At 39.6% G+C, this 23068-nt stretch overlaps 3 protein-coding genes across 7 annotated transcripts; 2 read left to right on the forward strand and 1 right to left on the reverse strand.

The window, feature by feature from the left end:
* Positions 1-17: 17 nt before the first annotated feature.
* On the forward strand, positions 18-3090 carry mrps18c (mitochondrial ribosomal protein S18C). Its single transcript, XM_010877266.3, has 6 exons — positions 18-119; positions 383-444; positions 1410-1493; positions 1599-1656; positions 1851-1910; positions 2949-3090. The coding sequence occupies exons 1-6, from the start codon at positions 59-61 to the stop codon at positions 3023-3025; spliced, it is 402 nt and encodes a 133-aa protein (XP_010875568.1). The 5' UTR covers positions 18-58; the 3' UTR covers positions 3026-3090.
* Positions 3091-3163: 73 nt separating this feature from the next.
* On the reverse strand, positions 3164-6224 carry abraxas1 (abraxas 1, BRCA1 A complex subunit). Its single transcript, XM_010877267.5, has 9 exons — positions 5637-6224; positions 5231-5321; positions 5112-5148; positions 4931-4997; positions 4620-4816; positions 4398-4517; positions 4218-4302; positions 4021-4138; positions 3164-3939 (listed from the first exon to the last, which is right to left on the reverse strand). The coding sequence occupies exons 1-9, from the start codon at positions 5721-5723 to the stop codon at positions 3527-3529; spliced, it is 1215 nt and encodes a 404-aa protein (XP_010875569.1). The 5' UTR covers positions 5724-6224; the 3' UTR covers positions 3164-3526.
* Positions 6225-7313: 1089 nt separating this feature from the next.
* On the forward strand, positions 7314-22827 carry gpat3 (glycerol-3-phosphate acyltransferase 3). Of its 5 annotated transcripts, none has more exons than XM_020053425.2 (13): positions 7314-7847; positions 8108-8275; positions 8605-8677; positions 10452-10746; positions 11299-11373; positions 18628-18717; positions 18819-18912; positions 19029-19144; positions 19367-19422; positions 19671-19756; positions 19928-20056; positions 21752-21831; positions 21982-22827. In XM_020053425.2, exons 1-13 carry the CDS (start codon positions 7845-7847, stop codon positions 22124-22126), a joined length of 1410 nt encoding a protein of 469 aa, XP_019908984.1. In that variant the 5' UTR covers positions 7314-7844; the 3' UTR covers positions 22127-22827. The 5 variants fall into 5 exon arrangements, with proteins under 5 accessions (XP_019908984.1, XP_010875563.1, XP_010875564.1 ...); XM_010877261.4 differs by having other exon boundaries at positions 7314-7804; positions 8077-8275; XM_010877262.3 differs by having other exon boundaries at positions 7314-7804; positions 8105-8275.
* The last annotated feature ends 241 nt before the right edge of the window (positions 22828-23068 follow it).

The raw sequence follows: 23068 nt of genomic DNA on the forward strand, positions 1-23068 counted from the left end.
AGTTGAACACACGAAGTTACGTCAAACAACATCCTGTCCTTTCCTTCACAGGTCAAAAATGATTGCGCTCCGACGATTTCGATCTTTACAATTTCCATTTACGCAGTTTGCAGGCACACGTAAGAATACGGTTTTATGTTTTCAATATATTACGTTGTTAGTGATAAAAGCACGGTAAAACTGACGTTTATATTATAAAGATAACCTATTAACTAGATGGCTACTTCTCTAACCTCTACTACAAGTCAGTCTCGTTAGTTCAACTACATCATGATGCATCTTGTTATACCAGTACTGACTGTACCCAAGAACCCATATAGCTAGCTAACTGGCTGGCTAGAATAACACTTGTATTTCATTTAGAGAATGTTTACTTTTATAGCAGAAGAATGTCTCAGAAGTCTCTCATCCTCGGCCAGTGTTATCCAGAAGAGTGATGACATGGTAAGCAGTTTGAAGTACACTAAGAAAAACACTAAGAAATGTCCTGTATGACATTTCAGCCCTAACCATGTCTGATTTCAGTCATCAGTAGCCAGTTTGTTTGATAACTTTTCAATACCACTACATGCTATAATTTAACATTTTAGTAATTTAGAAGATCCTCGTATCCAGAGACACTTATGGTAAGCACATACATTTTGAGTCTTAAGTAAAACAACCACACAATTTAGTGCATTCCTATCAGTTAATTAGTTATCGGCAAAGGTCAGTGCTGAAAAGAAGACCATACAAATATAAACAAAATATGCAGGTGTGAGTTAACAAAGACAACAGACAGGTAATGGCAGTGGAACTATTATAAATACTGCCTCCTAGGGATGCTGGTTCCACCACTGAGGTGCCAGGAAAGAGAAGAACTTTGACTGTGTGGATCAGGAACTGCCCCGAAGGGGTGGGAGAGCCAAGAGTCCAGAAATGTCTGAAAGAAGAGCTTGGTAGGGATGTAGGGTTTCAGCATTGCCTGAAGCTTATGAGCAGAAGGTCCTTGTTGCTCCGCAGGCAAGAAAGAGCTTTAAAGCAGTTTTGAACATCCACTGGAAACCAGTGTAGAGTTTGAAGAAGCAGGGTAACATAGGATAACTTGAGAAGGTAGAATTTGCCCATTTTGATATTCAGTTTACCTACTACCTACTTTAAAAATCAAGCCATGGTTTCATGACTCACTTTTTGCAGGAGTGCTCAGGTGTTGTCTACGAGGTTATGAAGCCAATAAACTGGAACATGGTGGTGTATTTAATTTACCTCTATGTTTCGGTGTCCTTTGTGCTCTAGGGGTGATATTTCCTATGAAAAGCATTATTAAGTTTTTAAACATGATTTGAATTTTTATTTCATTTGTTTTGCAAAGTACGTGACCAATACATTGTTGTATGCATTCACATACTTTTACAAATGTGTCTCCCAAGCCTTTACAGATGGAGAATCCCTACAAACAACCTCAGAAAGGCTGCATTCTCTGTAACATCACAGTGGACTTCAAGAATGTTCAGGTCTGTCATTGAACAACAGTTCTAAATACCATAATGACAAACTAAGATACAATTGTTCTATTTTTAATAATTTGCTTAATTTTTCTCCAAACATTTATCCACTAGCTGCTGTCACAGTTTATATCCCCGCACTCAGGAAGAATTTATGGCAGGCACATAACAGGTGAGAACTTGGCATGGTAAAGCAAAACACATGTATAACATCATAGGCCAGTGTTATTCAGTAATTTTCTGTCGGAGGACACATTGATAAGACACCACTGAGGGCCATGCATTTGGGTAGCATGTCATGAGTGCCACTGAAGGCCTTGCAATGAAGACCACTGGCATTCATTATATTGTTATTTTATTTTCCAGGACTGTGTGCTAAGAAACAAAGGGAGATATCCAAAGCTGTAAAGAAAGCCCATTCGATGGGTAAGTTGTTCAATCACACATTTTAGTATTGGCTAGTATTTCTTTTTATTCATAGTAACAAAACGACATAAGCATGTCACAGTGGCGGGCAAACCCATAACCTTTACCCAGCGTGCCATCAATTGTGCCACTAAAGTATGCTCCTGTAAGAGTTGATATCTGCCCTTGTTTTTATTATCATAATAGCTTACAAATGTCAATATATGCAACAAATTATTTTTTTGCCTATCCTGTCATACAAAGGGGAATAACAATGAATATCTAAGATTTGTGTAGTTCAGGGCTATTCAATTCCAGTCCTTGGGGAGCCAAAACATTTCTGGCTTTTATCTACTATTAATATGGGACTGAATCCGACCTGGGATGCCAGGTGAAGGCAATCAACTAGCAGATAGAACCAAAAAGTGTTCGGGCCTCCAGGAGCGGATTTGAATAGCCCTGGTCTAGTTCATAAATTAGTTGAATTTTTGGACTGTCCCTTTATACACGCAACTTTCACTTGATGAGAGTAGGGCATTTCTCTCCCCTCACAAACGATTTGAGAGAACTTTGTAAAATAATCCCCTATGTGAAAAATGCATGTTCTGTCACAACAAAGCACAAAATTGGGAAACCACAGTTGAATGTGGTACATACTACATACATTTTATTTCAGTTGCAGGTTTTAAAGTTGATCTGTTCTCATTGGCTTGTGCAGTAAGATGAAAGTAAGCTGCGTTTCTGAATGATTCAAAATTGGCAGACTCAATAAACTAGATGCACCAGTAGATGCTCCCTATCCAGTCTTGTTTGGCAAATACATTGTCTGTGCAGATTTTTTTTTACACAGGTTTGCATGCTACTGTATGTTCAAAAAAACTGCAGCACAAGGCATTGACATTTCTGTGACAGTTTCTCTTTTGAATCTTTAATGTACTGTTTATTAACATGTCCAGAGGTTTTTTGTACATCATACTACAGGCTTGTCTATGGCTTAATGACCATGTTTTGATTATCCAGTAATTTCTATATTAATTATGGTAAAACTTTCCTCCACAGGATTCATGTCTGTAACCCACAAAGACCCACATTTTATGAAAGATCCAAACGTCTGTGACGTCCGGCACTTGGAGTAACTTTCACTGTGTACTAGTCTAGCATAAATACTGTAACTTGTATTAAAATATTTCTCAATATGTCAGTTGTTTCTTAGTCTCATCCTTGAGCCGCTGTGCTTGGATTGAGTGATGAGAGCAATAATTGTAACTCACAGCACATGTGAAAATAATTTAATTAAATTATGTACATGTTCAATAACAGGCTAAACTATTAAAATCATTAATATAAACACTGCACAGTTATTTTAATTTCAAGGATGTGTACAGTTTCTATAATTTGAGTGTTACCCCCAAAATAAGCTAACTGAAAGCATCCATAAGAACAGATGAACAGCCATTGAGAAGGGACTGTGGTGGTCCAGTGCTGCTGCCTCCTATCATTCCCCACTTCTGTCAACACAGAATGTCCAGAAATATTTTGACAAAAAAAAAAGGCTTATAGAGGAATGTCCAAGTTTCTTGTTCTTGTATAGCACACCAAGTTACATTTGATGCAACGTGTCAATTTCTTTCTGGTGATCAGAAGACAGGGGAGTTAGTCACATCTACATGATTTCCATTCTGATTAGCAGTTATCAGATCCTCTTCGGTCTCTGACCCGCTTGCTGACAATGAAGACCCCTCAGTCTCCTCCAGTGGACATTTCCTCCTCTTTGGTGCCTCAGATGATTCACAGAGGGGACGTTTCCTCCAGGATGCCCTACCGCCTCTCAGCCTCGCCTTCCTGGCTTTGGGGAGCCTATGAGTCAGGATCAACGGCAGTGTTGTGGTGATGTCTATGTCATGGTCAGTGCTGCAGCAGAACTCGGGCATGGGGAACCCCTGAAAAGTAAGAGCCTTTGTCTGGAGTAGAGCTTCCCCAGGGAACAGCGTCTTAATGGCCTCACAGAGAAGCACATTCTCCTGGGGCTGCGATGGAGTAGAGTCGCCAACTGGAGAGGGAAAATAAGCTTAAGAAAATAACAGAAGTGGAAAGAGCAGCGCGGTACATCTCAGTACAGCAGCAGACAAACCTTTAATATGTTTTCTCTGCTCTTCTTTCCTCTCACTGACAGTCCTCCTTAGAGCAGAAACATCAGCAAGAAGCTTCTCTACCAATCGCTCACTCTCCTCCACTTCGTTACATGCCATCTATGAAGAGAAACAAATCCCAGATGATCCGCCGTGATGTTTACTAAATGATAATTAATGAATATGCCATTCAGCTCACCTTCAGTTCACCCTGCAAGGAGTTGTTCATGTCATTTATCTCATCCACCTCCTGCAGGGATCCATCTGACGAGAAGAATCGAGAACTATACGAAGCAAAAGTAAAAAGCTTAAGTCATACAGGCACCAGACACCCATAAACAGCATTCTCTATTCAATGGCCAGGGTTGAGTAGTAGTACCTGTGTTTCCTTACAGCGCGGTTGTAGTTGACAGACAAACAAGACGCAGAGAGCCTCCAGTAGTCCTGCTGTTCCAACAAACCCAGGTTGCTGACGAGAACGGGAACACTGCGGTACTGACTAGTTGGTGCAACAGTGATACAACTTTAACACGTACAATCACTAAACATAAACCCACTGCAAAACATTCTGATTGATTCAAAACATATACAATATACTGACCTGCCACATGATCTGTAGACCGCATACTCCAGTTTGTGAGTGGAGCCTGATGACGTGACCTCACTGGGTGTGAGAAGCAGAAAGATCAGCTCGTGGTTGGAGAGTGCTTTCTTCAAGTTCTCATGGACTACTTGTTCTCTGAATGTCATTTGTTGATCTGTGTTTCTTCTCTGTTTATACCATCCAATCACATTCTCCTTCATAGAAAAGTTAAACAAAATTGAGTTACAAGTAAAAAAAAAAAGTTAAGAATTGTGTAAGTCACAATTCCCTTTTTAACTCTGATATCAATATTACCTAGTTTCATTTACCTCCTTATAGTTGGACAAAATATGCCTTATTTCATCCTGGTTTACCTCGCCTATTCTATTATAGAAGCTAAGGGGAATGAAGAGAAAAATATTTCAGTGACGGGATGTTTGGATTACCAATTCTGTTTAAATACACACTGATGAATCACAATTTTAAGAAACTCAGGTCGCTGCAATTTACCTATTGAGCTTGCGACAGGATATATGTTTCTGAATGTCTGGAACAGAAAATGGGGAGATAATTCAACTCTGACATTGTAACTAATACAATATTACTCAAGTAAACAGCTGACGACTCACTTATTGTATGCTCAAACTGTATGTTTTCGATTTGGGAATCAGTAATGTTGCTTCTCTCTTCAGCTTTGCTCTCGCCAAGAATGAGACCTTCCTGCGAAAGAGTATAGCGTAACGTTACGGCATCCATGTATATTACTATTAGCGTAGCGTTAGTTGAATATAAACTACCTGTAAACAACCAGGATTCGAGCAAATACTAATTAACCTAGTTAATTTCTGGTAATACCTCTCCTTTTGTGGGTCTAGCGAGTGTAGTTATCAAGCTAGCCTGCTAGCAAAAGTTAGCTATTGACAGCACGATCTAGCTAATGTTAGTTGGCCATATTTTTAGTTCATGTTTGATATTTTTCCAGTCGTTACTTATGTGGCTAATCGGTCTAATTCACCTAGCTAGCGGACTACTTACCACATCAGAATCACTGTTAAAGTGCTGAAACATCAAAGAACCAAGAACAAATCCAGATATGCGAACTGAGGAGTTTGATTCAGCCATGCTTGTTGTCAGGAAGACGTCGTGCTATATTAACACTAATAATACTACATCATTGTATTCAACTGAAACTTAAGTCTTTGCTGTTGTAAACTACTTTTAACGGAGAATCGCAAACGAAGCCTTTCCGTCCTTTGTTGGCGCACCCTTCAGCTTTGCACTCTTCCCGTTTCTGTGCTGTTCTCCGACTTTCGTTAGCTAGCAGTGGAATTGATTGGGAAAAGTCTCTACTTGAATAAAATGAAAACCATAGAAACTCACTACGGGGAAAATGAAAGGCTAAATGAAACCTACGTAGATTAATTTTTCGCTTGTCTCCGTTAGTAATAAAATGTTATTTGTTTTGGTTTTCTTCTAGAAAGGAAAAACGACATAATAAAACAAAGAATCCATAACATGCATAACACTGTCAATTAATATAACTTCTTCTGTAAAGATATTTACAGACTTAACTCAAATCGACATTTTACCGCCATCAACCGGACTGACGGGGTTAATACAAACTGTAGATCGCTTGTCTAAAAATGTGTGGAAAGTGAGCAGTGAGGATGACGTCACGTTCGTATGGTAATAAGGAAACCTTCAAAAATAAAAGCTTTCATTCCAAAACATTGCACCCAAACACGATTTACAGTATGTATTTCATATACAGTACAGCGTTTTGCATTATGGCCAATAGTGACCAACTCTGTATTAAACCAGATGCAGAGTTTGAGACCAAGCATATTGGTTATTCCGATAGCATACTCATAATTTATTAAAATTGTATTTCTTTAATTTTAGTCTACAAATTACTTATTCACAATGGGATTTGTATATGAAATTATACCGTTTTTATTAACGTGGTTGCAATATTGTCCAAAACAGCTTGATATTTTGGACAGTTTTTGTTCTACGCTATTGGTTCTACGTTCTCAAAGAAAAATAGATCAAGACAATAGCACAATAAAGACATGTTTGTAACAGATAATTGGACACGTGGTACGTCTAAAATAATTAATATAGTAGTTATTTTTTTATTGTAATGATAAACACAGATAAAATCACACCCTGAGCCTTTGCCTAAGTAAGAAGACTCGTGAACCACTGACTCGGTCAGATTTATCGTTCAATTGAACAGTTGTTTCGTTCATTTGAACGTCTGCCAGCGGAGTTCTACCCTGACCGCTGGCTTCCAGCCCAATTGCCTACTCTCTTGTCCAACAGCTTTTAGTTTGACGTTGTGGGCATTACTGACTCAAATGAAAGAAATGACTCGAAAGTATCGGTAGAAAGAGTCAGTAGAAAGAGTCGAACTTACAGTGGCTAGAGGTTTAATAAACACATTAGCTTCCGGATACAGTCGTGACTTGGATTTTACAATTCATGTTCCACTTTAAATTAATTCAAATGAGCAAAACCCTCGTATCGTTTTCAAAGAAAAGATAAACAATTAAAAATGTAACATTGCATACAAGAGGTATTTCATTTTGTACGCGTCAAGTCTCGAAATAAGACATAAACAAATGCACGTGTCATATAATTAGGCACGCCAGTCCATTAGTTTGTGTGAATTGCGCAAGCTCAAATATAACTCCACGACCTCACGGGATTCCACTCAGAGATAGGAGAACACTGCTTTGTATCTGTGGTTGCAATTCGCTCGTGCAGTCTGCATCATCGCACACTCGCTAGAGGAAGCCACCACAGGGTCTAATCAGCCCCTCTACACCCTTAACAGTTTTTGCTTCCTCAGCTTTCGGACACTCCAGCAAATGGCGGAGCAGCGCGTGAACGCGCAAATGGAGGGCTGAGGGTGCTGTGGAGCGGAGCAGGGAGGTGTTCATATGGGTTTTACTTATTTATGTTTAATTTATTCATCGAATGTGTTTTAAGATTGCGTAAACAGCACATGAACTGCTAAGCACACGAGCTCAATGAGAGAGTCTGCAAGAGAGAGGAACTTTTTTCAAGACTCTCGCAAACGGGGGAGGGGTTTTATTTGTACAGTAGAACTTGCGTCCAGTCCCGTCTCTGTCCACACCACTGCTTCAGCGAAGTAAAGAAGAATGGACGATTCGATAAAACAAATGATAGGTCTTTAGGTTCGCTATTTCAACATTTCTAAACTTGTCAAACTCGGAGATGGTATGCAAAAAGACTGTAAAGTAGCTAAGGTTTATCTAGTCTAGCGGTTCTCTGATCAGCTTGGCTGTATCAGTAACTTGGGATAGGCCGTGTTCATATCCGTTTTCAGGTTCTGTTGACATACTTTTCAGTAATTCACTATCCCTTTAAGGAATTGTCATTTATAGCACCAATAATTAATACTTATTTGGAGTGAGTTGCTATAGAGTGTTGTGCCTCTGTCTTGCAGTTAACTTGACTCAGATGTGCCATTTTAGTAGATGACCGATCTATTTGAGGGAGGGATGGAGGATCTGTGGAGTATAGCAGTTGTGTTGCTGCAGGTGTGGCTCTCCGTCATGATTGGCCTCATCATGATACCTGCCATGTTTGGTTTCTCCCTGGGGGTCACTTCAGTCTACATTCAGATCCTGGTCAAGATACTGGAGGTAATTGCTGGACATTTTGAAATAGGTCAAATTCTGGAATGACAGAATATAACGTTTATATTTTGTTTACCTAGGTAAATTAGATATATTGTGGAAAATATGATTTATTAAAAAACGTATTTTGTTAAGCAGTTAATCAAATGCAAATATGGATGCTGTGCTATTTGTACTACCATTAAGTATGATTTTGTGCTACATATACTGTGTTCATGTTGCGGTGCAGAGTCATAATTAATGTCATAAGCAGGGCACGCCAGGGCAGTTAGGCAAGGGGCTGTATGTAGAAACTATTGTGAGAGGTCAAATGAAAATAACTGTTGTCTGGGCAGTGGGCCACCCTGCGGATCCAGAGAGGACACAGAGAGCAGCCCACTCTGCCAGTGCCTGCTCCGCTACCCAATGGTGAGTGGCTTTACTCTCACAACTGAACAGGGAATTCATTTTGGGGTATGGACTGGTCTGGAAAGATTGTGTTTTTGCAGCTTACTGTTAATTTCTAACAAACTTTTATCTTTTCAATCACCTTTGAATACACGTCATTATTTTCAATAGTTCCTTCTCTTATTTCATGTCATTTGAATCAGTACTTTTTTGTTTTTGGCCCTTAGTGAATTGTGTATAACCATATTATAATAATGAATTACACAGTAATAATGTCATTATAGGATACATCCGTGAAGTTCAGTTAAGTAATGATAGTCTGTAAGAAATCTGGTTTAAAATAACTTATTTTATAACATTCCTTATGCTTATGGATAGTAGTGTTTATCTCTTATAACGTTCTGTTCTGTAGTATAAGGGATTGAATTCAGCTCTGGGTAGAGTAAATTAGACCCTGCACATGTGACTGTTTGTGTGTGTGTGGGGGCCTATGATTGGTCAGCTCAGCTCCCGTGGTTGATGTGGGGGTGCAGAGTGGAGCAGCTGATGGTGCAATAGGGAATTGCGTAATCTCCAGCAGAAGACTCCCTGTGTAGCCTAACCCTTCACCTCTGCTTTCAATGTAGGGCTCTAATTAAAATAAAATAGATCCTGGTCTCACTGGGCCTCACAATAAAAAATGAAATAAATACTTGTTGTGGATGTTACCAATAATTCAGGAGCATCAGCAGCAGAAATAGGGGTTACAACTTGTTCTTGTAATTTAGTACTTTTAAAGGGCTAGTTGACAGATGTATTTCAGCAATGTTTTATCTTTTGCAACTTTGCTCCCTTTTCACATTTGACAAATGTTGCACAGCAAAATGTTTTATGAGCAAACATAACCAAAACGCCTTGTGTGGATTGTTACATTCTTCGGGTCTTTCTGGAAATATATTGTACACTTTTTTAAATACGTCACCATCTTCTGCAATCTTTAAGATTACTAATTTGACTTAAAGTATATTAATTTGATATTTTTAGATGCAGTCCTAGACTTTTAATAAGGTTAAAACAAAATATAGTTTTAACCCTCCCAATTTGGTATGTTTAATATGTTGTTTATATACACAATCTTAAAGTAGAATCAATACAATCACTCAGTTGCCCATGAAATTACATGTTTGAAGGAGAGTGGTTTTGAGGACATGGTGTGCAAATCAGGTCCTGTCTTTAAATAAGGAAGTGTTCTTAGCAGACTTACCTGGTAAAATTACAGTTAAATAATTTGACATTCATTCAGATGTTGGTCACATAAACACTGGTATTGTGATGCAGTTATGGCAGTACAGAGTCAAGACAATTCTGTTATGCAATAAGATTTAGAAAGTCATTCAACAGTAGAGATGAGGAAGACATGTTTGCTCCGTTCTATGAAGGTAATACTTAAGCCTGTTACTGTATAATCATGACACAAGCAAAATGTTAACCAGTAAGTTAACAGAAAAGCCTTCATGTTTTATTAAAGCTGAGTAAGATTCAGAACATTACTGCTGTGTAGAGAGCTACGTTCTCTGAGTGTTAAAAGGACTTACTTACTTATGAAATACTTCCATTGAGTTTTAATAGGTTGTTAATTATCCATGCCATTGGTCTGTACTGTAATAGATTTGTAGTATAGGTGATGTGGACCTGGAGGTGAAACAACTGGTGTTTTCTAATCTTACCATAGGTTATAGATGTGATTCACATCTGGACTCTTGCATGGCCACTCTGACCACTGTAGGTGAAACATCTGTTTGTCCTCTCATTCCAGGACTCATCCAGAGAGAGGGGGGCTCTATGGAACAGGAGATGGGGGAACTGCGCCGGTATCGTACGCAGTCCATATCGAGGGGAGAGTTTGCGCTGAGCGACTCATTCTACTTCTACAGAAAGGGCCTGGAGAGCATTGTGGATGATCAGGTGACTCAGCGCTTCTCCTCTGAGGAGCTGGTCTCCTGGAACCTTCTGACGCGCACCAACCACAACTTCCACTACATCAGCCTGCGCCTCACCATCATCTGGGGCCTTGGCGTGATTATTCGTTACTGTGTCCTCTTCCCTCTGAGGTGTGTGTGACCTTTACCTCCATCCTTCTCAGACAGTCTTGCGCTGTGGGTCTTCCAGGTGGCTCAGCATTCTTTCATAGCAGCTTGGGCGGTGGCAGAACAGAGTTTTGTTACTAACTATCGGCTAAAACTCTGGGTAACAAGTCTACTGTAGTTACACAAGGCTATCAGAATGTGCACCTGATCAAAGTTAAATACTCATTATTTACTAGAAAAAAATTACTTTTAAATAAAATGGAGTAAACTAAACTTTTAGTCATATTTTAGTTATTAAATTATTTTGCTGAAATAATGCATTTTTAGAGTACCTCTTACCTTTCATCATGTGCATATTCTAAAAGCTTTGTCAAACTGCATTAGAGCTGTTGTCTAGGGTAAAACAAAAAAATGCCTTGAGGTTGATGCCCGGGTAGAAGGCTTGTCACAATCTTCATCACTCCTGAAAACGTTGTCAGTGGTTGCACTGAGACAGGACTGCATAAACATCTGACAATTTGATCTGACAATTTTTTTTGACAACATTTACATTTTCTGTTTTGATATTCCTCTTAGGATAACCCTGGCAATCATTGGATTAAGCTGGCTGGTGATCGGGACCACTCTGGTTGGGTTTCTACCTAAAAATAGGTATGTAACAAGGATGTACTAAAATTGGTTAATATAATACCTTCCCGGCTAATGGAATGTTGAATAGTTAATATAATACGTTTTTATTGCATCAACCTGTGGTTGATGGCAGTACCACCACCCATTGCCAATTACATCACAAACTAATTCACATCATACACAAGTATTCAAATATAGAGACACAAGCACACACTGAACCGTGTCCACATACTCTCCCTAGTGGCGCAGTGGTCTGGGTTCAATTCCAAGATGTGTCAAAGCTGGTTGTGACTGGGAAGCTCTAATGGCAATTGACAGTTGGTCTTGGGTCACCTGGCTAGCTAGGAAGAGCGAGGCATTCTAGGTGTCATTGCAACCCACAATCTCATATAGCATATGTACAGGTGCTGGTCATATAATTAGAATATCATAAAAAAGTTGATTTATGTCAGTAATTCCATTCAAAAAGTGAAACTTGTATATTAAATTCATTAATTACACACAGACTGATATATATCAAATGTTTATTTCTTTTAATTGTGATGATTATAACTGACAACTAATGAAAATCCCAAATTCAGAATATTACTTAAGACCAATACAAAAAAAATATTTTTAGAAATGTTGGCCAATTGAAAAGTATGAACATGAAAAGTTTGAGCATATACAGCACTCAATACATAGTTAGGGCTCCTTTTGCCTGAATTACTTCAGCAATGTGGTGTGGCATGGAGTCGATCAGTCTGTGGCACTTCTCAGGTGTTATGAGAGCCCAGGTTGCTCTGATAGTGGCCTTCAACTCTTCTGCATTGTTAAGATTAGAGTTAAAGTTAGACAACTGAAACAGTTACTTTTAGGTCACACTCCAGTGTGATAATTGTATGTAGTAAGGTTAGAAAACAAAAATATTATTTTTCCTGAAATAACGTGGAAATTGGAACGTTTATCAACGGAACTGAAGTGTACTCTTATACAGAAATTACTGTAGATGGCTAGCTAATAGCTATACAGTACCTATAATGAAAACAATGACTCCAATCACTCCATGGCTGTTTTTTTGTTTTTTTTAAAACTATAACAGTATAAAAGGGTCTCGTAATACAATTATTCTCTTAAATATATGATATTCATGGTATTATAGAGTGGATATATATTGTTGTGCGACTGCTGAAAAGTACTGAGTGGATAAATATTTAGAGACAAGAACTGGAACGTCTGGGAGGGGAATCGAATTGGGGTCAAAATATTGAATGTCAGGGATGTTCCAACAAGACCACAGGTCTTGCTGGTTGTCAGTCCGCCTCCGTATTGTCTCACAAATTACAGACCTTTACATGCTTTGTAAGTAGGAAAACCTGCAAAATCGGCAGTGTATCAAATACTTGTTCTCCCCACTGTAGAAGTCAATGGGGAATGATTGGGGTCCAATGGGGAATTCATTGGGGTCTATGGGGAACACATGGAAGTCATTGTGGAATGAATGGAGGTCAGTGGTGAATGAATGGGAGTATATGGTGAATGAATGACAATGAATTAAGAAAAAATGGGTGCAATGGTAGCACTGGAAGGAAAGGACCCTGGCATTTCCGCTTCCACCACAAATAGCATCTATGAAATGTGTGTCTTTTATTAGCCAGTAATGATGTACTAGTATCTACTTACTACTTGGAATAGTCATCAGAATTGAGCAATTGCTCGCAAGACTGAAGATGAACTTTACACTGCCAAAGCTATTTCATTTCATGGCATAACAAAGTATATTTTTCTTTCATTCGTAAATGACATTGATACAATAACTATCAATATAGGTGAAGATAACTGACTTTTTTGCCAAGTGAAAAGATGAGAGAATCGTGGAAATACCTCCTCTTTTACTGCGCAAGGGGTTGTGATCTATATTACCCCAAAAAGCATGCACAGATGTGTGCTTCAAAAATCTACCAGATATAGTTGTAATATAACCGCAAATAATTTTATTTTAGGCTTACTATAACATAGCTAGTGAAGGTTGTAGCCAGTGAAGTTTTTGTCTATCCTGAACAAATCATAATGCATTATTTGTTTTGATTGCAGTGAGGCTCGAACAACGGTCACCTGCATGCTAGTATGCTTCTCTAACCACTACGCTATTTAACAAGGGGCAGTCTGTCTGTCTGTCTGTGACATTTGCTGTTCTTGGCCAGCTCCACTTACGTGGAAGAAGCCACACGCAGAATACTGCCCCTAGTGGCCATTTTGACATTTATTTCTGTGAGGTATAATACACAATGGGCCTCATTTATCATTCTCGCGTAGAAACGGGCGTATATGTTGGCGTAAGATTTTGCTTACACTCCTCTCACCGCCTAATTTATGTAGCTGTGCGTACCTTTAAAATCCAGGTGTATGCAATACCTACCTTGATAAATGCCGCGGCTGAAAACGATCGTCATTAGAATAACACGCCCCTATATATTCAAGTCTCCGCTTCCCCCACGCCCTCATTTTACGCCATGGACACACGGAAGACGGCAAAAAAGTGAAACTTCTCTGACGTGGAGATTGAGACGATCACCAGGGAGGTAGAAAGAAATAAAATTGTTTTATTTGGCAGTTTAAAAAGCGGAATAAAAGATGATGTGATGTGGAGTACCATTCATTCACATTAATAATTGCATGACAATTTGTAATATTCGTCTTATTATTTTATGATATTTATAATTAATGACGTTTATTGTTATTTAGAAGAAGAATGTCGTTATTATTATTATTTCTATTATTATTATTTAAAAGAAGAATGTCATTTTTATTATTTTGTCAGTCTGAATTATATTTTGGTCATTAAAAGCCTTTTATTATTGAACCCAGTCCGTGCGCAACTGCCGGGCCTAACCCTGAAACGTCATGTAAATCGCACAGGCTCGCATCTGAAAGAATACATATAAATCAAATGCTTTGGTAAAGTCACACAAATTAAACATTGAAGTCCATGTTGCACAAAAATAAACACTGAAGTGTTGTTATGTTGTTGTTTTTTTTACAGTGGGTCATAATATATCATATCTTTTAGTTTGTCAGTGCGTTAGGATTTTTTTTTCTGCGCATTTCCGCACTAACTCAAAACGTGCGTACACCACCTCCTGAGCTGGCGTAGGATTTGAGAGTGCCGTACGCCAACGTCCATATTGATAAATCTCAAAGTCACCGTGGTTTTGGGTGTACGCCAGGTGTACGCTGGAAATTTGGTGTACGCACTTTTGATAAATGAGGGCCAATAAGAGCAACTGGGGTGCTCATTCAGCACTAGCAACTCCTTTTTGTCAGGTTGGCCTTATGCATGCGGATTTAGTTTTACATTCAGAGAATTCTCCACTGGCACATTGATTTGGCTTATTTTCTAGTTAACTAGGCACTGTAAGAAGCAGCACAGCTTGTCTGAACATTTTATAGATGATGCATGTCCTGATCTTATCTCAAGCCTGTTGGTTGATACTGCATAGTTATATATACAGACACCCCAAAATACTGAAACACACTGCTCCAAAAAAGTACGGGAACACTTAAATCACATTTTGGGTTTCAATGATCGAAATATATTAAAGATCAAAATCTTTACTGTACATTGTGTAATTTGTTGAGAACAAAATAACATAACAACGGTCAATGGAAACCAAAATCACCAACCGATTGAGGGCTGGATTCAAACCGAAAATCAAAGTAAACAATTGAAATGACAGGCTGTTCTAACTTGCAAGAATTTCATCACAGCAACTCATAATGTGACTCAGTAGTGTGTTTGGCCCCCATGTGCCTGTATGACCTCCCGACAATGTCTGGGCATGCTCCTGATGAGACGGCAGATGGTGTCCTGGGGGATCTCCTCCCAGACCTGGATCAGGGTATCAGTGAACTCCTGGACAGTCTGTGGAGCTACTTGGTGGTGTCACTTGCACAACACATAATGTCCCAGAGGTTCTCAATTGGATTCAGGTCTGGGGAACGTGAGGGCCTTCTTCATCCAGGAACTGCCTACAGACTCTGGCCACATGAGGCCGGGCATTGTCCTGCACCAGGAGGAACCCAGGGCCCACCGCACCAGTGTAATATCTGACAATGGGTCTGAGGATTTCCTCCTGGTACCTAACAGCAGTCAGGCTAGCACGTGGAGGTCTACCATTGGCTAGCATGTGGAGGTCTGTGCGACCCTCAAAGGATATGCCTCCCCAGGCCATTAATGACCCACCGCCAAACCGGTCATGCTGGATGATGTTGCAGGCAGCATAACGTTCACCACAGCGACTCCAGACTCTTTTACGTCTTTCACATGTGCTCAGTGTGTACCTGCTCTCATCTGTGAAAAGAACGGGGCGCCAATGTCGGACATGCCAATTCTGGTATTCTCTGGCGAATGCCAGTGGAGCTGCATGGTGCTGGGCTGTGAGGCCAGGTCCCACTAGAGGACGTTGGGCCCTCATTCCACCCTCATGGAGTCTGTTTCTGACTGTTTGGTCAGAAACATTCACACCAGTAGCCCGCTGGGGGTCATTTTGTAGGGCTCTGGCAGTGCTCCTCCTGTTCCTCCTTGCTCAAAGGTGCAGATACCGGTCCTGCTGCTGGGTTGATGCCCTTCTACGGCCCTGTCCAACTTTCCTCATGTAATGGCCCGTCTTCTGGTGTCTCCTCCATGCTCTTGAGACTACTGGGAGACACAGCAAACCTTCTTGTGACGATATGCATGGATGTGCCATCCTGGAGGAGCTGGACTACATGTCCAACCTGAATGGGCTGCAGGTACTGCCTCATGCTACCAGTAGTGACAAGGACACTAGCAAAATGCAAAACTAGGGTAGAATCAGCCAGGAAGGATAAGGGAAGAGCATTTGTCTGTGGCCACCACCTGTAAAATCATTCCCTTTTTGGGGGTTGTCTTGCTGTTGCCTCTCCAGTGCACCTGCTGTCACTTTCATTTACACCAAAACAGGTGACATTGATTCACAATTGCTTTTGCTTCCTAACTCGAAGTTTAATTGACTTGGTGTCATACTGTGGTGATTATGTGTTCCCTTAATGTTTTTAGCAGTGTATTATACCAACTGCATTGGGGTTAACATGTTTTGACACTATTGATTAAGTAAATTTACTGCATGACATAAATCATTTTACTATTTACTGCATGACAGATTAAATGGTGTTTTATTACCTCGGGTGCCTGCGCAGCTCAGGAGATCCCCAGGTTAGTGAGCATGCCCACGCTTGTGTTGACCCTCGTGATTTGGTTCAAAAAGCATTGTTTGGGGAAAGCGTAATGGCTCATCATGAATGCCTATTAGGAAGGCTTGTTGCAATCTTCAACTCTCCCAAATTCATGGGAAGTTGCTGCAATCAGACAGAAGAAAAAGGGGGCTTATTTTTGCCAGACCGCGTAAGCGGAGCTGGCCTAGAAGAGCGAATGTCTCAGACAGACAGACGCGGACTACGGAACAGCAGCTCCCACGTTTGACTCCCATCTCAGTCAAAACACATTATGCCTGAGGATTTGTTCTGGACACACAAACACTTCGCTGGTTACATGATTCTCTCGTCTTTTCACTTGACGAAAAAGTAATTTATCGTCATCTATATTGGTATCAATGTAATTCACAAATGGCTAATTAGCTGTTAAAACAGCCAGTGGCAAAAGAGGATTTGTTTAGGATATACAAAACCTTTGCTGGCTACTACCTTCAGTAGGAAGCCTAAAATAAAACAGTTTACTGTTATATTGCGACTATTTCTGGTGGATTTTTCTAATTATGTATTAGGATTTGTTCAGGATAGACAAAAACTGCTGGCTACACGATTCTCTTATCTTATCTTATCGTCACCTATGTTGATAGTTATTGTATCAATGTAATTTACGAATTAAAGAAAAATGTACGTTGTTGTGCCATGAAATGAAGCTATCATTCACAAATGGCTAATAAGTTGTTAAAACGGCCAGTGGCAAAAGCCATACAGTTCATAGATGCTATTTGCGGTTGAGATAAACGTTAGTCAGTTTAACACAATGCCTAATGTTATCTAGCAAAATATGACTTGCTAATAAGCTTTTAAAATGGCCAGTGGCAAAAGTCGTACATTTTATAGATGTTTTTTGTGATGGAGGTAAACTTAATATGAACCGTTTCTCAGTTTAGCACTATGCTTAATGGTGTCTAGCGACATGTTCAAACTCAGGGTAGATGTGTAGCTCTGTGGCGTAGTGGTTAAAGACACAGCCTCTTATGTGGGAGATCCGGGTTTGAATTCTGGGAGGGCAACAACGATCATTATTGCAGGCCGGCTGAACTAGACTTGCCTGGTTTCTTGTTTATTTACACCTTGAGATCTGCGTCATAGTGTCATTAGCATTTTAAAGATTAAGCCGACATGTCAACAAGGTTTCTTTGAATTCAATCTACGTGAGAGGTTTTTGTTGCCTGGTCCCAAATTTTGAATGGATTTAATTATGGAGGTGTTCTATTTTAAATACATTTTATTTAGAAAATTACATTCCACCAATGTCATACATTTTTCTTTGAGGTCTTCATGGATTTCAGCCTGTAATCAACTAATGTGTTACCCATGTTTATGTGTGTAAGTGGCTGTGTCTCTGTCTGTACACCTGTTAACAGATGCTTAATCTTAATTTGAACCCGTTGTCACACAGCTCAATAATTCTAAAGCATCAGGAAATGTATATTGTAATGATGATTTAATTAACACAAAGTGTTAATGCTTTTGTTTCATAAGGAAAAAATTTGTCAGACATTTTAAAGTGGAAATTTCTAAATGTGAATCGTTAAACCTCAAATTACTTAATGTAAAGTTCTTTAAACCTCAAACACTAGTTTGCATTTTCTGCTGAACAAAACAATTCCTGCAACAACAGCATGATCAAATTATTGTGTGTGTTTCAATGAGTGCTTGTGGGTGTCTGTGAGTCTTCATGGATGATTGTACATGAGTTTGTTAGTATAGAATTTTGCAATGAAATAGAGGGAGGCTAAATAAAAAGTTGATTTCAGTGATGTTATTACATGTTATTACCTAAATGTACTAACTTATTAATGATCATGTTACCTCATCACATTATCCCTTTTTAAGAAAACAGGAGTGCATTGTCCTACACTACACATGTTAATGCGAATGTAGAGTGGTAGAATGTCATCAGTTGTGGTGATGTGTCACTCATAACAGCTAAATAGCTAGATATTTCTAGGTTTGCGTGAGAATTGAGCAATGCTGGCTGTTACCTTCAATGACTTTTGTGTTCAGAGTGAAGACCTGGCTCAGTGAGTTGGTCCATCTCATGTGCTACAGGATCTGTGCCAGAGGCCTGTCTGCCACCATCCAATACCACAACAAGTTTGTATACAGCAAAAACAACTAATAATTACAGCTTCAAAACGTTTAAATAAAGTTTGAAATGTCATGGTGTCAATGAAAGAATTGTGTGTTTTCCACAGAGAGAATAAACCACAGAAAGGAGGAATATGTGTAGCAAATCACACCTCACCCATTGACATTGTCATTTTGGCCAATGATGGATGCTACGCTATGGTGGGTAACATAAGCATGTAGGGTCGACACATCACCCATATTTGATATCTTATCCATCACTTTTGGTCTTAGCAGGCTTTAGTTGTCATGGTCTCTGGGTTTGGTACTATTCCCAGGTGGGTCAATGTCACGGTGGGCTGATGGGGGTCATCCAGAGGTCAATGGTAAGGTCCTGCCCCCATGTGTGGTTCGAGAGGTCGGAGATGAGAGACCGACATGCTGTGACCAGTAGGTGAGACAGCAAAAGAATGGAAATAGAAAACAGGAGATGCATTTACTATTACCTTTTACAGTTATATTATGAAAAGTAAATTCAAGGCAATGGTAATTGTTAATATATTGAGTGTATGATAATATATGTGACATTTCTATTACAGCCACTCAAATTAAATTATGTTTATTGTTTTCATGCCGATTGGTTTTGTCCTGGTTGTTGATCCTCCATCCTCTCCAGGTTGCGGGCTCATGTTGCAGCTAAGACCAATTTACCCATCCTGATCTTTCCAGAAGGTAAATCTCTGTAACATGGACATTATCCATCATCATGCTGATATTTGGAATTAGGGGTTGTCGTGTCAATTCCATTCAGTTCAGTAAATTCAGAAAGTGACCTTAAAGGTAAATGTTCCCTGTCACTTTTTGACATGGAATTGCTTCCATTTTCTGAATGGACTGAGTTAAAATAGAATGGATTCCTGATTGAAGATGGTCTCAGGAATGTTGTGGTGATCTAATGACCTTTCTAACCCCTCCTGCAGGAACCTGCATCAACAACACGTCTGTCATGATGTTCAAGAAGGGAAGCTTTGAGATTGGAGGGACAATATACCCAGTTGCCATCAAGGTACACGACAGTGTCTCCTCAAGACGTGTGCGTTCTTTTACCCCTGCTCATCCATTGAGGAGCAGCACAAATCATCATACGGACCGTTGCTTGGCCGTTTTCTCATTTTTCGTAGTAAATGGCCTTGGACTATTTATTTTGAATCTCTTCTCTTTTGTTTTTGCCTGTAAGTATGATCCACGTTTTGGAGATGCCTTCTGGAACAGTGCCAAATACAATATGGTCAGCTACCTGCTGAGAATGATGACCAGCTGGGCTATTGTGGTCAATGTGTGGTACCTGCCCCCAATGACCAGAGAGGTAGGTTGTCACAGACTGTAGATACTGTATCACTTTAATGACCAGACAGGTAGGTTGCCAGACTGTAGATACTGTATCACTTTAATGACCAGACAGGTAGGTTGTCAGACTGTAGATACTGTATCACTTTAATGACCAGACAGGTAGGTTGTCAGACTGTAGATACTGTATCACTTTAATGACCGGACAGGTAGGTTGCCAGACTGTAGATACTGTATCACTTTAATGACCGGACAGGTAGGTTGTCAGACTGTAGATACTGTACAGGTAGGTTGCCAGACTGTAGATACTGTATCACTTTAATGACCGGACAGGTAGGTTGTCAGACTGTAGATACTGTATCACTTTAATGACCAGACAGGTAGGTTGCCAGACTGTAGATACTGTATCACTTTAATGACCGGACAGGTAGGTTGTCAGACTGTAGATACTGTATCACTTTAATGACCAGACAGGTAGGTTGTCAGACAGACTAAACTATCACTTTAATGACCAGACGGGTAAGACACTGTCAGTTCCCGTAAACACACATGAGACCCTTCTAAGGCAAAAATTAATATTATTATTACTACCATATACAGCTCTGAAAAAAATTAAGAGACCACTCCTACTTTTTCTTAAATCGGCATCTCTACATGTATGGCAGCCATTCCATTCCAGTGTCTGTTAAATTCCAACACAGGTACACCTCATTTTACTTAATGAGGTACTGATTAGGTGATTACCTGAACCAAATCTAATTTAACGAGGAAAAGTATAAAAACCACTGCTGTGGTCATCACTTTCTTCTATTAATAGGAACAGCTGGATGGCAAAAACAGTACAGGTAGTACATCAGGTAATTTAAATTTAAAAAATAACTATTCAACATGACAAAAGATTTTAGTGAGGAAAAGAAGGGTTCAGTTCTGGCTTTACTGGCAGAGGGATACAGTTAGCGTCAGGTTGGGGATAACAAAGCTACAGACTGGCAGAGGGAAAATATTATTGTCCACTGACTGAGATGACCATCAATTCATTCAAATGTCACTCAACAACTGTAGGATGACATCAAGTGACCTACAAAAAGAATGGCAAACAGCAGCTGGGGTGAAGTGCACGGCGAGGACAGTTCGAAACAGGCTCCTAGGGGCAGGGCTGAAAGCTAGAAAAAAGCCCTTCATCAATGAGAAGCAAAGAAGAGCCAGGCTGAAGTTTGCAAAAGACCATAAGGATTGGACAGTAGAGTAATGGAGTAAGGTCATCTTCTCTGACGGGTCAAATTTTCAGCTTTGCAACATCTGGTCATCTAATGGTTAGATGGAGGCCTGGAGAGGCCTACAAGCCTGTGTCTAACACCCACTGTGAAATTTGGTGGAGGATCGGTGATGATCTGGGGATGCTTCAGCAAGGCTGGAATCAGGCAGATTTGTCTTTGTAAAGGACACATGAATCAAGCCAAATACAAATGCATTATTTGAGATCTGAAAACAATGCATATTTTTGGGGTTATTTTGATCAGTTGTGATCTTCTACAAATAAATACTCTAAATGACAATATTTGTATTTGTCATTTGGGAGTAATGTTGTCAGTAGTTTATAGAATACAACAATTAATTTTACTCAAACACATACCTATGAACAGTAAAACTAGACAAACTGATCATTTATTATTTCCTTACTTTCCTTACCTAACTTATTTATTACTTTGTATAGGAAGGGGAAGATGCTGCACAGTTTGCCAACAGAGTGAAGTCTGCTATTGCACATCAGGGAGGGTTGTTGGACATGGCGTGGTAAGAAGATCTCCTGCACTATATTTTCATTGCTTTTTTCCCGCTCAGTTTATTCTATTTTAAATGAGTTCTTGTGGACCATACATTACAGTTATGTGGCTTTTTTCAGCACTGATTGGTGATCTGTTGTCTATGTTCGTCCATCTGCAGGGATGGGAGTTTGAAAAGAGACAAAGTGAAGGAAGAGTTTAAAGAGCAGCAACAGAAGATGTACAGCAGTATGGTTGTGGGAAAGAAACGTAGAAAGTCAGAAACCTTTCGCAAAGACAATCAGGACACTGTGATATTGGAATGAACACTGGACAATCTCTGACAGTGGATGTAATATCAAAGTGTTTCACATACTACAATGTGTCAGAACAGGATTTGTTCAACATCAATGGTGTTTGTTATAAACTGCAGATTCATCATAACTGTGAGGTGAACAGAGCTTTGATTGGTATCTGAATATGATATCCAACACATGACCTTTTAATGCATGAAATGCCTACTTTTAAAGACTGCAATTACGTGTTTTATAGAAACATCAACAATTTTTAAAGATATTTTGCTGTTACAGTAACATGTTTTATGATTGATCTCACCACACAACTCACCAGTATTCAGTTATGTATTTTGTAGGAGTATTACCAATGAGGCTGGGATTCTTTCAAACCAGCCATTGCAATGTAATGGCAGTGTGCTTATTGACAATATTTGGCCCACGATCACACTTGTTATTGTGACATCATGCTTGTGAGGTGGATGCCCCTGGTAGCACTGGTAGGGTTTCTACAGAAGCCAAGATCAGTCTTTTAGGTTAATTTGACCATTGCAAAAAGAACCACTGCATGTGGGTTTGATACAATGTAGCCCTGAATCTGTGAGGTTTTCTTGGTATGTTACATTATGCTCCCTACAATACAACCCCTAACCCTTACTAAATATCCTCATTACATACATGTTTCTTAGGTGAAAATCCTAAAGAAATAAAAAAAGATATTTTCTTCCCTGGTCTGATATTGTTGCAGTGGGTGGGAGGGGATGGACGATTGATTTGGAAGGTAGGGCTAGTTGGGGGGCCTCTGTAGGTTTTTGTGTAGATCTGAAATGATTCAATGTACTGTGTAGGTGTTAAAATGTTGGCTAGTTAAGTTTGGTACAAACTGGACTTGTAAAATTCTGCTTGTAGTATTGTATTTGAAACACTAGGTGTCAGAGTTGACCAACAAATAGTGATCCCGTCATTAACCTCCTC

Source organism: Esox lucius, chromosome 14 (genome assembly GCF_011004845.1).
Source record: "Esox lucius isolate fEsoLuc1 chromosome 14, fEsoLuc1.pri, whole genome shotgun sequence".
Classification (NCBI taxonomy): Eukaryota; Metazoa; Chordata; class Actinopteri; order Esociformes; family Esocidae; genus Esox; species Esox lucius.

What these genes read in the sequence shown, in the direction of transcription:
- abraxas1 (XM_010877267.5), bottom strand. Translation starts at nt 5,723, where the DNA reads ATGGCTGAATCAAACTCCTCAGTTCGCATATCTGGATTTGTTCTTGGT. An exon ending in TCCTGTCGCAAGCTCAATAG is followed by an intron (nt 4,998 to 5,111) that starts GTAAATTGCAGC and finishes CATTCCCCTTAG; the next exon opens with CTTCTATAATAGAATAGGCG. An exon ending in TTTTGTCCAACTATAAGGAG is followed by an intron (nt 4,817 to 4,930) that starts GTAAATGAAACT and finishes TTTTCTATGAAG; the next exon opens with GAGAATGTGATTGGATGGTA.
- mrps18c (XM_010877266.3), top strand. Translation starts at nt 59, where the DNA reads ATGATTGCGCTCCGACGATTTCGATCTTTACAATTTCCATTTACGCAG. An exon ending in TCCAGAAGAGTGATGACATG is followed by an intron (nt 445 to 1,409) that starts GTAAGCAGTTTG and finishes GTGTCTCCCAAG; the next exon opens with CCTTTACAGATGGAGAATCC. An exon ending in AAAGAAAGCCCATTCGATGG is followed by an intron (nt 1,911 to 2,948) that starts GTAAGTTGTTCA and finishes TTTCCTCCACAG; the next exon opens with GATTCATGTCTGTAACCCAC.
- gpat3 (XM_020053425.2), top strand. An exon ending in GCCTGCTCCGCTACCCAATG is followed by an intron (nt 8,678 to 10,451) that starts GTGAGTGGCTTT and finishes CTCTCATTCCAG; the next exon opens with GACTCATCCAGAGAGAGGGG. An exon ending in CGACATGCTGTGACCAGTAG is followed by an intron (nt 19,145 to 19,366) that starts GTGAGACAGCAA and finishes CATCCTCTCCAG; the next exon opens with GTTGCGGGCTCATGTTGCAG.